The sequence below is a fragment of the Cyprinodon variegatus genome, unplaced genomic scaffold (assembly GCF_000732505.1).
Source record: "Cyprinodon variegatus isolate N-32 unplaced genomic scaffold, C_variegatus-1.0 Scaffold501, whole genome shotgun sequence".
In the NCBI taxonomy this organism is placed as follows: Eukaryota; Metazoa; Chordata; class Actinopteri; order Cyprinodontiformes; family Cyprinodontidae; genus Cyprinodon; species Cyprinodon variegatus.
Window position 1 is genome coordinate 197,235 of NW_015150954.1, and position 16,295 is coordinate 213,529.

At 36.1% G+C, this 16,295-nt stretch overlaps 1 protein-coding gene across 4 annotated transcripts in view; it reads right to left on the bottom strand.

Moving 5' to 3' along the window:
• Positions 1-16,295, bottom strand: part of LOC107094690 (casein kinase I) — a 54,734-nt gene that overhangs the window by 17,587 nt on the left and 20,852 nt on the right. For all 4 annotated transcript variants that reach the window (XM_015390473.1, XM_015390471.1, XM_015390472.1 and 1 more), the window contains exon 3: positions 3,165-3,234. In XM_015390473.1, the coding sequence (XP_015245959.1) occupies positions 3,165-3,234 (70 nt within the window). The remainder of the gene's footprint in view (positions 1-3,164; positions 3,235-16,295) is intronic.

Genomic DNA, 16,295 nt, shown 5'->3' on the forward strand with positions numbered 1-16,295 from the left:
TAGAAAGCAATCCAGAAATGAGACTTTGAAAAAAAAAAAAAAAAAAAAAAAAAAAAAAAAAAAAAAAAAGAACATGTGATTTAGATGCATTTCCAGCCGTTGGGGAAAATAAGGTGATGCAAAGCACAATGTGGCTGCGGTAAACAGAAAGTACAGTAAGCAAATAATTACAGATCCCAGATCAGGAACGGAACAAGGTTTTAACAATTGTGTTTCAATTAGGCAAATTTTACTTAATTTATTTAGTTAGCTCGTATTAGCTAATGTTTCATGCCATCCGGGGACGTCGAGAGAGAAATATGAACCTAACGCTGCCTTCAACAGCTAATCACTCATGCGAGGTAAATATTTACTACTTTAGAACTTATAAGAAAAATGTTTTTTCATCTCATAAAATTTACAAAAAAAGTCAAAGACCGTCTCAAGCAAGTGTAAAAACCTTTTTGCTGAAATCAATTAAGTTTATTCCAAGTTTATTTAAATTCCACATTTTTTTTGCCATTTTTGTCAAGCTCTATTAATAAAATACTTCAAAATCCACAAATAAAAGGTTGATGGTAACACGCATTATTGAAAGCCATGGAAATTAATCGGAAAAGATCCTTTATAGCTCCAATAATAAATAACATCAGTCTAAACAGGCCTAAATGCTAAAACCCATAAATGAATTCCAGCATATGAAGTCAGTTTAACATATATAACCACAAACATGTAACTTTAGGAGTCTAGTCAACCACTAACTGGAGGCTATCCTACATGAACAGCGAAATCTGACAGACAGAGGACATGTGCTATATCATACATAATACAACATTTCCCGGTTTAACATGAATACACTGGTATGCAAGAGTCCATATAAAAACAATCTATTTCAAAAACCAGATAATCCTGAGAAGGTTTCTGGTTTGCTATAACAGAAATACCAGAAACTGTGTCTCTGTTAATTTTGACAATAACCTGTAAAGTAGGAGGCAGCACCCAACAGCTGGGATGTGTTTAGACCAAGACAGAATTAAGAGTGTGCAGATAAGCTCCTGCTGGCATTAAGTGCTGAGTAGTCCACACTATGACATATTTGAGGCTCTTGGGCAGGGCAGGACTAACAGGGTCACATGTCCCCATTTAGCCAAGTTGACAACATAAGTAGATTTATCGTCTTGATTCCTCCCATGCTACATAGTTAAGTTAGCCTTCCTCTACCTGTATAATACCTACCCTAACCGATTTTAGATTCCAACACTGCATGTCAAAGCATATATTGCTTGCCTGCCCATGCTGAGAAAAGGTATAACGCTGCTCACACTATATTTTGTCATTAGGAGGGTGCCATTCATTGGTTCTGGGAAACAGAACCTTCTTTGACGCCTCTGGATAGATTGTTGAAGTTTTTATCTAACAATGGGTATTAACAGATTCTGCCACTGTTCGCTAATGTTCTCTAACAAACCTCTAGAACCTTCAGAGGGCAGCTGCCTTTAACTGACATTAATTGACATACATGTTAGCTTCATTTAACAATAAGGTGACATCTTTCAGAGAAGGGTGTCTAAAGTACAGCCTGCAGGGAATTTGGATTAGTTCTGTGCTGCTCCAATAATTGTACAATTCTGCCCACCAGCATTTAGTTGAAACAGACAGCATCTGAAAATGTTGATATGATCCATTCACTGTCAAACTGAAATTGACAATGTTATACAATAAAAAGTATTTGCCGTTAATCAATCATGATTTTTTTTTTTTTTTTCAATTTCACATTAGCTAAGACAACAACCATCCAATGACAGAGAGGGAGAACAGAAAAGAATATGGGTATAATTAATCCAAGATTTGGGGGGAAATCCTATGATATTTTGATAAAAAGGGAAAATGTGAGACAATTATGAATTTGTTTAATTCAACTGTTTGTCCAAAAGAGAGGAAAAATCTAATTTTAAATAATCTTAGAAATAATCAACTTTTCATTCTTAAAATTTTCATGGGTAATTTACTTGTTGATATCAATACATCAGAAAGCTGAAACCAGCTGGAACACCTGAGTGAACACAACAATGGGTAACAGCACTCAATGTGACAAGTACAATACAGGAAGTGTCTGGTTTGTGCATGTCTTGGTAAACAACGATGAACATTGGCTGGCATGTAAAAATGATGAATTAAAACAAGATGAGCCAAAAAAAAAAGGTTCTTGTCAGCAATGAATGTTAGATTTATTTTTCTGATCTCAACATTGTAGATAGCACCCAGTTAATCACTGAGTCAGGGGATACCAAGACTGGGGAGGATATCCAAGTAGACACCATAATTGCTTGACTGCTTGCAGAGACTCAGCTAAAAATAGTCAAGGACTACCCTAAAGCCCCGACTTCTTATCAACACTGGAGGACTTTTGAATTGATACAAGGAGCCAAGAAGTTTGCACGTGTAGCTAAATTTAACCAGAGGACACACACTTTATGAGCAAGATGAAAATAAACCTTTATGAGCAAGATGAAAAATTAGCCGTTAAACCATGCTCTTACAAATTCACAACATGGGTTTTAAAACAAAAATAGCTTTTTGTTGATACTGTTAACTAGTTGGATCCAAGCTAAACTCCTTTCAAATTATAAACAAATAAAATACTTTTATGCCAATGCATAAAAGGACAGATTAGATAATCAAAATCTAAACTTGCATGATATCATTTTAATTATGACTATCACAAAGTCCATTTATTGAGAGATGACCCAGGATCAGAAAATGGATAAATAATATAAAACCAATAATGGATAAAGTTTTCTTTTTAGCTAAATAATTAAATCAGATAAATTAGACAATGAAAGAAAAGCTTTTCTACAAATTTAGAAACATGACATGGCACTCCTTAAAAGCGATTACTAAAGGCTAACTGAACACAGGAAAATTGATCTTCAAAACATTATGTGCAGAAAAAACATCCCTTCCTGTTGGTGGAAGTGTAGACTGTTAACAATGGAAAAGTTATTCTTCAAAGAACATCTGTGTGAAAACATCGAAATACTATACAATTGATGTTGGGAATGTTGCAGTAACCGTCTCAGAAAATGGAAGCAATGTCTATTTTCTATATTGTGTAACCTAAAAAAGTTGCAGAACATTAAACGTGAAATCGTTGTGCCCTTCATTTGGGGCTACAATTCTCTTACCTGAATTTCCCAACTGTTTGTAAAATCTGTACTCCAAATGGAGCTGTGGTGCCCTGGACTTTATGGGTTCCTACAAGAGAAAAACAGGGGAATGGTTAATAAACCAAATTTAATGCATAAAAAAAAAATATCAACTTACAATGCAAATTTGTATTCATTTTATTTGATCATTCATTAATGAAAAGAATATACAGCCTCACTTGTGAAAGGACAATAAATATACCCATTAAACACTTAAGTGACTTAGGGTTTAATGTATTGTTTGACTGAAGTCCTGGGCCAGATTGTGTGAAATGTGGTTGCATAAAAAGTATTTTAAGCTGCTCCATGGCAGGCTTTTGTGATGACATAGCAGATAGCCAACCCTACAAGCCCTCTGCTTCATTGTGTTGCCAGCTGACGCCCCGCAACCTAAAATGTAATCTGATTAGCCCCACTTTGGTGATGACAAGGGCATTTCAGACAAACCTGGGGAGGTTAGAACTAACACAATCAACTTAATTCCTTGCCCCTAATCTGCCTTAATCTTTAATATTCGACATGATTAATTCTACAGGAAGGATTCTGTAGGCCCTGTGGGTCAGTCAGAACAGTGGATGGGTTCACATACAGTACTCAATTGAATTCATTAAACGAATCATAACATTCTTGTGTCAACATGTGGCACATGCTTGACTTGAATCTAAAAAAAATAAAAAATAAGAAAATCAGACAAATTAGACCTAACATGTTAAATTATATATACATTTTTGAGGCACTCAGTAATCTGAAAGAAGGCTATTAAATGTTTTCTCACTTCAGTTACAGAATATCAGGTTTTTAAAAGATTTATGTCCATAGAAAAAAAAAACAGAAAATCATGGTGCAAAAATTTGAGCTTGTACTTTCCTACAGTTAGAAGTTCTACTAGAGCTGGACAATAAATTGAATTAATCAGATAATTCATGTTTTTAAAACTCCACTGTATGAAATTTTCCTAAATCGTAAAATCGAGGAAGTTTTTTCTTCTGCTTTTTATACTTGCGCGTTTGCTTCCACCTATTTCCTCCTTCCGCCCGATAGCATGCTGCACTGTTTACTCACGCCATGGCAGCGATAGAAAAAGGACTTGTGTTTCATTGATTATTTGGAAGTGGTTCAGCTTTGACAATGCTGATGTGGAGCAGACTACAGTATTGTGCAAATAAGTTGTTTCAGCATCTCTGGCAAAGGCAGCCCACAGAATGGGAGCAGCGCTCGCAGCTTAGGTAGCACGTTCACGAAAGGAAAAGACCACAAACCTTGGCCGCCTAATTTTTCTAAAGCGGTGCCATACGTATGTGTAGTGTACGGTGGAGGCAGATGATCAATGCTGTGGCTGTTCATATAGGGATGGAGATGGTGCCCATATACATAGTAGAGAAGCCTGGCTTCCTTCACATGCTAAAAGTGTGTGATGCAAAATGACACACTGAGTCGCAAAAATACTTTGCGGAGTTTGCGCTACCAAAACTGTAGAATGAAACACTATAAGCGCACTGTGAAAAGTTGAACTCTGCTTTGTTTTTGCAACTACTGCAGACATTTGGTTCAGTCGAACTCTTCAGCCATTCATGAGTGTAACTTTTAATTATATCGACATGAACTGGGCTCTCAACAGCTTCTGTTTACAAACTGCCTACTTCCCAGAAGATAAATACAGGTTATTGACAGTTCGATAAATTCTATATTTCAGCAAATTAAGCTTTTTTTTTTTTTCCACTTGTATAAATATATAGATGTAATTTGTACAATTATTGTTGGGGGAACATTTGTTTTACTTGCACAAAATTGATGTTATGAATTTTAAGTTTACATTTTATTTACAATACGTTTATGTTGGCTAAATATTTGTCACTTTGCACAATATATTTTAAAATACATACATGTAGTTTTTAATACTTCAAGTAAAATCGATTAAAACCATAATCATCCAAGATTACAAAAAAAAGAAAATAAAAACGAGATTTTATTTTTTTGTCATTTCGCTCAGCCCTAGGTTCTACCCATACAGATAACCAGAGAGATGCCTGCTAACAGTCTATTAGCACTTGATTTATTCTATACAGAGCCGAAGAGAAAGGGAGATGTTATTTGCCACAAGCTCCTTAAAATAATCGATTAACTGAAAAGGCGCTTCGATCTACAAATCTAAATTAGCACAAATATTCAAAAAGCTTTTTAATAGAATGGGGTCCCCCAGTTTTTATTTAAGAGTTGAATTTTTCCCACTGCTAATATTATATGGTTTTATTATATCAATACAGTTATACAGTTCTCTCTTCCTTTAGATTCATAATACCCAACAACCTCATATGGACCAGACTTAACTTCTGTAAATTGTGTTGCACAAAGACAATAAAAGGGGAAAAAGACTAAAGGGCTGGTTATACTCCCGCAGCAGTGTGTCGCAGTGAACTTGTTGCAGGTGTGACGCAGACATTTTTGATTCATGCCCAATTTTGAAGCGTGGTCTGCACTATGTTTATTCCACGCCACAACGTAAAGGGGAAAATCACGAACTAGCTGTGGTTCTAGATACGGCTGAGGCAGTGAGGAAGTGGGGGCAAGTTTGACAACGGAGGGACATGAGGGCGAAAAAGAGAGGGGATCCTCGCTCTAACTAGTCCATCTTCATGAGTTGTTTTCCCACAATGGAGGTCATACAAACAAAACAAGCCAGTAAGGTACCAAACAGGAAATATGCATAGTGTAGAGCGGAGGTAGAATTGACCAATCAGAGGCTTCCTGTCTGCGGTCACCTACAATTTGGGAGAGGTGCAGCAGAGTGTCTGCGGAGGGGGCGGGGACGTCTCTACCCACACTGCGACACCTACGCAGACGACCTAGTTTCGTAGTATAAATCAGCCTTAAGAGTGGAAGAGATCTCTGATAGGAGCCGCCAAAAAATGAGCTTCCTCTAGAGGTTGGCTGGACTGGAGAAAAGGTAAGGAAAGCCATCAGACACAGAGGGCTTAGAGCAGAGCTACTCCACATCAAAAGGAGCCTGTCTAGGTGGTTCCAGCATCTGAGTACTACACCCCAAAAGAGACTCCCTTCAGAGGCTCTCCAGGCATGTTCCACTTGGAATAGGCCCCAGTGGAGACCCAGGACTCCTTGGAGGGGCTATAAATAGGAGGGTTCCTAAATTCCGGCCCTCTGGGTCCGATGTCCTGCACCTTTTGGATGTGCTTCTGCTTCCACACACTTCAATCAAATGGCTAACATGACCTCCTCAGCAAGGAGTCAAGTTCTCCAGAGACCTGCTAATGACCTGATTATTTTGCCCAGGCGTGTTGAAACTAAGGCACAGCCAAAAGGTGCAGGAAACCAGACCTGGAATGAGGCTGGTTTTGAGGAACCTTACTACATAGCAAAAATATGCTGATGAAAAAAGGATGTCTGGGTTCTCTCTGTTATCTGTTGCCCCAGCAACCTGATCTCTGTATCATATCTGGATCAGGTTGCTGGGGACCAGGGAAGGATGCACTGATGGATTTTGGTAGACAAAATTATTGATAATCTACTACTTAAATTCTGGAATCATAAGGAAATAAGGGTTAAAGGTTAAAATACTTTATCTATTTATACTATGTATTTACACTTGTAGCTTCACTTTTTTCCATCTAGTAATGCTTCAACTAATATATACTGTCAAAATGTTTTGGCATAAAAAAATAATATGCTTGCATGAATAAATATTAACAGCATCATAATTGCTCAATTTACAGCTAAACTGTATTTCAAAGTTTATCCTTTTTGTTTTTTGGTTTCTATAAAGAGAAAAAAAAAAACGTTTGCCAAAACCATCTAACAGAATTCAAAGAAAATATGAATAAATAAAGAACAGCTCGACGAGTGTGTTTCTCTTAAATAAAAATTACCCCTAATTTACTTCTTATAATCAAGTTGGGTTTCACTTAAACTAAATACAATATTAACTCAATACAAAAATTATTTCAGAAATATTCTCTGATCTGATCATTTAGTCAAAACCGGAGACATCACGGCGAGCAGAAATACAACTACTGAAGCAACAATGAAGAAACTGAGTGGAAGACAAGAGGCGATAGAGAGGAGTGGAAGCCTGTGGGAGTGGAACACGTGACTGGCTAGGGAGGTGGAGTGGGGAACTGCTGCAGCGTCATCCAGCTCCCACATGAAAACAGATAAGCATGTCTCACACAAGTCAGGCCATAGTGAAGAGCAGTGAGACAGAAAATACTAAATATATAAATAATGACGGAGGAAAAAAAAGTAGGAAAAAAAACAGATGGCAGCAAGCTGCAGGACCCTTTACAACAGCTTACAATGGGAAACACAGGCTTATGGCAGCTCCATGTACTTAGGAGTCATCTTTATTCAGAGCAGATGGGCTAAGCTGTAGCTGTGTAAACGACCAGGGCCAAGCGGAGAGTGCCTGATGAAGCATTTTTTTTTTTTTCATCACCAAGGTTTTCCTGAGCCTCCATACATATAATTTAGTGCTCTTCCTTAAAATCTTGAATAAAGGAAGAACAATGTGTAAAAGGCTATGGTTCTTTGAATGAATGAATGACAGCATCAATATCTCCCAGGATTTCCTAACTCACTTACCATGGGGATGCTTTGGCGTCTACACTGAATAAATAAATTAGTGGAAGTAAGAAGCAAGCCATTAGTGGCTTCTTATTCAAACTGACAAAGAAAAAGCTCTACCAAATATAACAAATTTAAATAGCAGTATCTCTATATTACTGCGAATAAAAGGCGTAGAGATTTGATTAATGTTGCAGAAGTTGAAAAAAAAAAAAAAACAGAACCACATCCTGAGCAGCCTGACACTTATGAGATAAGATGTTATGTGTTTTCCTTTTTAAACTACTTTTATTTTGAAAGCCTTGGTGTCAGTTTCCATATTTCCACCTGAAGTAATATCTTTGATGACATGTGTATTTACAATATCATATATTTTACGATATATTGGTTTGGAAGGGCGTAATGAAGAGGAAATAAATACAGAATTTATTCCTTCTGGACTGGAGAAGAGGTAAGGATAGCCATCAGACACAGGGTGTCATCGCTCATCGACGCTGTCTAGAAATGGCTTATTGAACAGTGAATCAGAAAGGAAAAAAAAATCAGATGACAAAGCGTGTTAGCATGTCATTTATTTAAATAAAGTACTCCAGTTTGCTTAAATGAAAAATCTTAACACATGAGTGCATGGTGAAGAGAGAGAGTGAGAGTCATTTGATACTATGAGCAAGATGGACAGCTGAGATGATGTAACGCAATGTATAAATAAATATCTGTGTTGTTTATTATCTATGAACCCCATGTGACTTGTGACAGGGCGTGTATATGTATGCCACGTCCTGGAGAACAGACCCAGCATTATACAGCCCAGAATAGCTGTTGACCTTTGCTTGCTCACAGCAAACCATTTCACAACTGGCAATGAGATTAATTTATTCTTGGACTAATTAACCCTTATTTCAACACATTTAGCTTGCTGAGTGATCATAACAAGGCTCAGCAATGAAAATGGAAAGGGTGGGATGGATCTTCATTGATGCTGTCTGTATGATCAAAGGTGTATGTGATAGAAACGAAGAAGTGGTATCAGAGGGCAACAGCTGGCTGGTGTGCAGCACATCTCCGGTTTCAGCTCAGATTTAACAAACTGAGATGGAGCCATTAGCAGCCTAACAAACTCCAATGTGATTATCTTGAGCTGCTTAGATTGTTCAGAACTGAAAACTGACGGCCCATTCAAAGCTTTTGTAGTTTTTATATAATCCATCATTTTGGTTTAGTTTTTTTTTTTTTTTTTTTTACATGAATAATGAGCTTAATAACTGATGGAAACCAAACCAAAAAAAAGCTATAAATCAAAATTACACTTAGGAGTTGAAAGTGTTAACAACTCAAATGGCCACCATAAAGGTGCAGCACAAAATGTTCAACATTAAAAAATTATGTTTCACATTACAAAGAAGAATCATCCAGTTGTTATTTGAAGCCCTGAATTTGTGTCTTTAATAAATTATATTTATGACACATTTTGGGTAGTTTTTGGACTTAGTACTATATTCCTCTTCTAAAATTAATGTACTAGAAACGCACCTTTAGGAGGAACCAAAAAGCACTCAAATACAGCCAGATTTTATTTCTCATATATAAAATTAATAAATAAAAATAAGCTAATGCAAGTAACTTTAAGCTGTATTGTTTGTTTGTTTTTTTCAGAATATTGTAAACTAGTCCAATGAGCTTGTCCAGTGTCTTCAATGTAGTGCTGATACTAAAGATGATTACTTCCCCTAAACCTATTTAAACATTAATGATAAAGTTAAAACATTTTAATCTTATTAAAACAACTTAAATATCCTCTCTAATAATAAAAACATCCTACAGTAAATGCTGGGTTGATCGTGTGCGTTCAGGTAATAGATTGCAACTTGTGGCAAAATTTAAACAGGGTAGTAGTTTACCATGTTTGCTGCTACTGGTTACATAACTACTAGCAATCCTAATGCCTGGTGAACCAGGTGGGATACACTGTTGATCCAAATTAAGATGTTTGTTACTTTAATATACAGGAGTAGCTCCATGTACTTCCAAAAGGAGAAATTTCCTTACTTGCATAAATTTATTTGATCAAAAAAAACGGTTTCTAATGAAATTACAGCAGGAGCACGTATCATATTTCATTATGTAAATGTAATCCTCAGGCACTTGCACACAATGACGACGATGAGTTGTTAATTAGTTTGTTCCATATAATATTGTTTGACTTTTAGGTGTTATTTACAAAGTCAGGGAAAGCTAAATGAAGAAACAGTTACAGGAAAAATAGAGATCTTATCTTACTGTAAACAATGTGCAGTAGAAATGCCTTTTACCACCATCTTAACCTGCTATTTATAAGCAATTTCCTTCACAAGCGGTGCAAAAAAATAACAAAAAGAACCTTGAGTGTAATATATCTGTCATCACAAATGACTCCAAATCAAAGCAAATGAAGTCAGTGAAGAGGTATAGGGTAAAACAATTTCCCCAAGGCACTAGTATATTGATGAACTATCCAGATCTGAAAGGATATTGTAAGAGGATAGCAAAACATAGAAAAATATTCCCAGGCATCAATACATACTCATGGGAGGCTCCAAAAACAAGAACCCAAAAGCCAAATCTTCTTTGTCAATAAACAGCTAAGCAAGGCATGGCATAAGCACAATAAAGGCTGTTGTGTTCATGATGATTTGACAGTATGTGCTCAAAAAAACCCATTATAGTAGGTGCTAAAAACAAAAAAAATGGCTGGTAATGATAAAGTCAACCAGGACTACACTCCAGTTGGATAGATGCAAGTTTTTGTAGTTGGGCTTATTATTGCTATCGTATTACAAGATACTGTGTCTGATAAGATAAGATGGACTTTGTTAATGTCACAGTCTCAATAGTCAAAAGAAGATACCAGAAGGAGGAAAAGGTGCATAGGGTGTATACAGTGCATCCACATATCTATATATATATATATATAACAGCTTAAGTCTTTTTTTTTTTAACAGGAATATTTGTCTGTACTTACATTTCAATACAAAAGTGGTTATTACTTTAACTACTGGCAAGGGTATCAGTTATCTTTGAAGGTCATCTACTGATTTCTAAATCATTAAGTCCAAAACTGCTTAGTGATTTTATTAATCCAAAAAACTTTGTTTGCCTATCTTTAAGGTCATTCTAAGAAAAATACAAACCAACTTTACAATGAAGACTAATTTCAACAGCGTCAATACAAGGCAAGAAAACCAGTCGCTGTCCCTTTCATGTCTTGTCATAGGACTTGGTTTAACCACAAGACCAAAAACGAACTTTCAGTTACCTTGAAAGTCTTATCTAAATCTTTCCACCAGACCAGTATCGACTGGCCACTCCTCCCACTGCTGCCGTGTATTATTTAGCCACCCAGTGTGGGAGCAGGGCCGCTGTACTTTTTATCTCATAGTTACTGCAGGCTCATTAAAAAGGTGAAACTGTTATGTTACATGTTTTAAAGGGATTTTACTGAAGCAGAAGGTGTTCCATCAAGATTGTTGCAGTCAGAATTAAAACTTGATATTCGAGCCAAACACCAATGGATATTTTACTATTTAATTTAAAATGATCAGCAACTTCCCTCTACAAAGTATCCAAAAGTCTTAAATACAACAAAAAGGAAATAATTTATATAATGTTGCCTTGAAAACTGCCTTAATGACAGGGCAAAGTATTTCATTCTTATCATGGTGCGTGCCACCTTTAAATCACCTTCTAAACTTATCTTTTAAGCTCTTAAAAAAAAAAACTAAAAATAAAGTCCTAAAATGCGGCTCTGGCCTTTTTTTTTTCCTAAACCAAATTATAATCATCTGAGCCTTACTGGGTTATTTTGGTTCTATTTAACCTCTTAAATTAAAGTGCTATAAACACAGGTTCCAAATGAAGCCACAAAATGTAAACACATGGAGGACCAATACTAACAGAAACAGAATGAGATATAGTTCCCCCAATTGAAAAAAAATATGTTAAGAAAAAAAAATACAGAGAGGGGCATAAAGTGTGACTAATACAAAGAGGTATAAACATAAATAGTGTAAATAGTGCTTCAGCATGATCCAGGATGTAACCCTTGAAGGTGCAATTACACAGAACACACTGCTTTACAGGCACACACCCCACTCAATTTCCAACCAGTTACTTCGTAAGGTTACAATTTACACTAAAGTATTTCTAACCAAAACTGCATCATCATGCTTGATGCTGCACAAATCATCTTCTCTGCAACGTCGACTTTTTCACAAGCGGATCCCTGTGAAGGTTTTATGACTAAATCTTCTCAAAGAAACAATGTGCGTCTGTGTGAGCAAACAGGGTTACTTCTGGCTACTGATTAATTAGAGGATTAGCTAGTTGACTGAAGGTAGGCTTTTTTACATGCAGTTGACATCCCACGATTTATTCATCCAGTCTGCCCAGCATGCACTCTGGAAGGCCCCAAAGGGGTAAGTGAGGACCTTAAATCGTCAAAATGCCACTTTAATTCCAGACAAACATGCTGATAAGGCTTTTGTGGCTTCACAGTTCTCCGACAACTGCCTCATGGCGAGCTTGTGTAAGCTGCTGAGCTAGACTGCAATGAGAGCTGCTTATCATGCTCCAGTGGGAGGCAGACAGGAGAGCTAGATTCAACACCTCAGATTTCCATCCCAATATCACGACTGCCCGGCACAGATAGTGACTCCACAAAGAGAAAACATCTCACTAAAATGCCTCTGCATTAGAGAGTCAGCCATAAAAATAAAAATAAACAATATATATGTTTATTTATTTAATAACTACAAGAGACCTTTATACTTTTTTTTTCTTGGAAAAAGATTTTAACAAAATACTTCCTGCTAATAATAAGCCCCTTTTCCATCAGCTCCACTATGCCTGCCTCTATTCTTCCAAACTAATTTTCAAATGTTTCCATTCCTGTTTTTTCAGTATCATTTCTGGCTTTTTTTAGCCTTCTTTGTCTCTGATCTTTCCAACTCCTGAGTTGGGATGAAAGAAATTTGGTACAGCTCCTGAAAAGGCAATAATGCAAATGTTGAAAAATTGGTTGGATGGAGGAGTAAAGCCAGGCCAGGTGCAGCTGACAGAAAAGATGCTTTAGAGATAAATGGGAAATTGGCTGCAGGTGACAAGTGTTTGACTTGATATGTAATCAGTCAGCATAGAAATAAATATCCAGTCAGTTTTTAATAACTGATTCCCATATGACCACTACTACCGTAGGTTGCATTGACAACACACTATGGTCTGTTTACAGAGGGAACATGATTGGAATATGTTAATAATTTCCTGGATCAGTCGGTCATAGAAAACCTGTGATAAACAGTCTATTTTAAAAAAAATTAAACATGCATTGCTTTAAGGTTTCACTGTGTGCAAACTTTGAAACCCCTGACGCACCGTTTTATGCTAGACTGAAAGGCTAACTGCTGTAGCAGAATATTAGATCCAACAGACAGCAGAGTCTTTTAATCAATGGTCGGCTAGTTATGATTGTTAATGAACACATTATTAGAGTCAAAGTCTGAAGAGGGGGGAAGAAAAGATGAGGGAAAGCAGAAGCTAATAGAAGCATCCATGGCTGGGGGGAAACAAAGCAACAAAAGACTCAAGAGTTAAATATTCAGACTTAAGTGATAAGTCTGACAAGACAATCAGCCAAGCTCTGGGTCAGATATTGCCTATAACCACAATAGATTTTTCTTTAAATAAAGCTGATAACTTAATTCTGATTTTACTAAAAGCCATGTTAAAAAAGAAACTTTATTTTTTATATGTCAATAAGAATCTGTGAATCATTAAGGCTGCAAGAAAGGGAGAGAGCTAGACTTTTACAATCAACAGTAAGCCGTAATAAAGGTCTCATATAAAGCTAAATTTGAAAATAAAAAATATTAACACTGAGAACCTCAGATCATGTTTTTCTAGAAGTGCAGAAATATGAATATAGAATTCCTCTCAGAGTAGGCAGCATTTACCAAAATGTTCCCTCCTCTGAATAAGCTCTATGGCTTTAGTTCATAGAGATAGCGGATAGAAGCAAATATTGCATTAGATAAAGGCCATAGTCTCACCCTTTGGGTGCTAGAGATGGCTATGGACAGCTCATTTCCCCTAATGACATCAAAAAGGGTGTTCATTTCAAACATACAATTTTGAGCACAAATTAGCTAGGAGATGGAGAAGGGCAATGATAGAGGTGATAATTTTTTATTTGGTGAACCTTATGCACAGGGTTCAGGACACACATGACTGTAAAAAGTGAATTTTACATAGTAGGGGACCTTTAATAGATGTGCCTAATGAATTGGGGATGTAGACTTACAGTGTCATCCTTCCATTGACGTTATTACAATGACGACACAACCAGGAAAAAATACATAATTCATCATTGCTTGGCTACAATCCATCATTGTTGCTTAAAGTAGAACTTAATAACAGCAATACTTTTGTGTTCTTTTCGCAATAGAAAATACTTCAAACATCCAAAAACAGCTGTAAAATATGATTTTGGAGTATACAAACATAAATAAACTTTTGGTCTCATCAAAGGATTATCAATGGGATGTTTTTTTTATCTGTGAATAATTCACCTTCGTGATTGCATGTCCCTCTTCTTTAGTGCTTTGACCTTTGTCATGAAAGTGCTGGATTTAACACTGATGTCAGTCTTAAAGAAATATCCCAATAAGAGTAGACAACTGCAATAAGATGACTACCAATCGATGGGTAACTGTTTATGAAACGTCTGTCTCACGAAGCTGGAAAGTGCTGCTTTTACACTTATTACCAGTACAGGCTGCTGACGGCAAACTGCTAAAAAGGCATCTTATTTTACTATTTACAACTTTTTTTTGACAAACTGGAATCATCTTATTTTTTAATCATTGTGTCATAGCACACTGTCCTACACATGTCTTTTGTGCTCTGGCTGGATTTTGGTAAAAAATAAAATATATTTATTTAACTGGTAATCTAAACTCTGGTGATTTTCATATAGTATAAGAATGGAAATCTTCTAGTCTTCCCTTTACAAAAATATCAAAACAGAAATGTATGATATACAAGTATAAAGAAGGAGGTTTATGAAAAACCGAGTGTCAGTCCCTGAAGACATTGTGGTACCTTTTGGATTATTAGCATAAGAGAAAAGTCTGATTTTAATGGACCTTCTGAGCAGTATAGTGAACCACTTAGTTTATTTCAATAGCATAAAACTCATTTTTGAGTGTATACATTTTATTATTTTCTAAATTTACTTGATGCTTGTTTATAATTTTGAGTGAACAACTGTAGTATAAAAAGGTTAAACTAACAAGGCGTTGCATACAAAATAAATTGAGACAGAAAATTGTTTTTTTTGCTAAGCTGATTTAAGTGACATTGGTAAAAATAGAAGTACAATACTGACTGAAAAAAAATACTTTTCTAATCTATACATCTAGCTGTCAAGAAACAACCGTTCTGTGCAGTTTTTTGGAGCCAGATGGACTATAAATTCATTACTCAGTCCCTCTAAGACACTAGTCTGTACAGACATGGCTGGCACACAATGCACAGTAGGCCTCTGTTCACAGTCCTAGACAGTCACTCCAATATCAGCCTCTGACTGAGCTATAGAAACACCCTGCACTGTACAATAAGTGTCAACACTGAAGCATTTGGTTATCAGTATCCCACAAGGTTGCTGCAGACATTGCAGATGCTTATTATCAACAAAAGGGAGTAATTACTATAGGGAAACAATTTTTGGCCAATTATCACAAACTGATGAGATCAGTGTCGAATGTAAGATCTTCATCTACCCCCAAGAGTCAATATGTGCAATTGTATTTGAGATGTAAAGCTATTTCAGAAACAAAAGCAAAAAATAAAAGACACAAATATATTACATTCTCAAAAATTACATATCTATAAGGTCATGTGTTCTATGTTTCTTAATCTCTGAAGTCTTTGAGGCAGTCATTAATGGAGCATGAGGCAAATATTGGTCAGATGAAACTTCTCGGCCTTGCTTGTTTGCCATTAATTGATTTTAAATATAAACATTATTTATAACTGTTTAATAACATCCTTGAACCCCAGTCGGCTCACACTGAGCCTGGTTCTGCTGGAGGTTTCTTCCTGATAAAAGGGAGTTTTTCCTCTCCACTGTCGCTACAAGCATGCTTAGTGTAAGGGATTGCATTTGAGCCAATGCAATCAACTGGTTTTCCTTAGAAAACTTTTAATCAATTTGACTGTATGATCTGGTTGAACTGTAAAGTTTAGATGACTTGTGTTGTGAATTGACACTATATAAATAAACTGAATTGAATTACCAGCATTACATTGCTTATTTTAAGATTCAATGGCTGATAACTTAATAGGGATTCGGCTTAAGCACAAACAATATTTTAATGGGGTTTTTTTTGTTATCTAAAACCATTGTTAGAAGTACACTCTTTATCTTAAGACTCTGAAGACGGTGTTGTATTGTCAAATATATCATACAATGGCACATAATTAAATCATCATCTTTTAAAATGT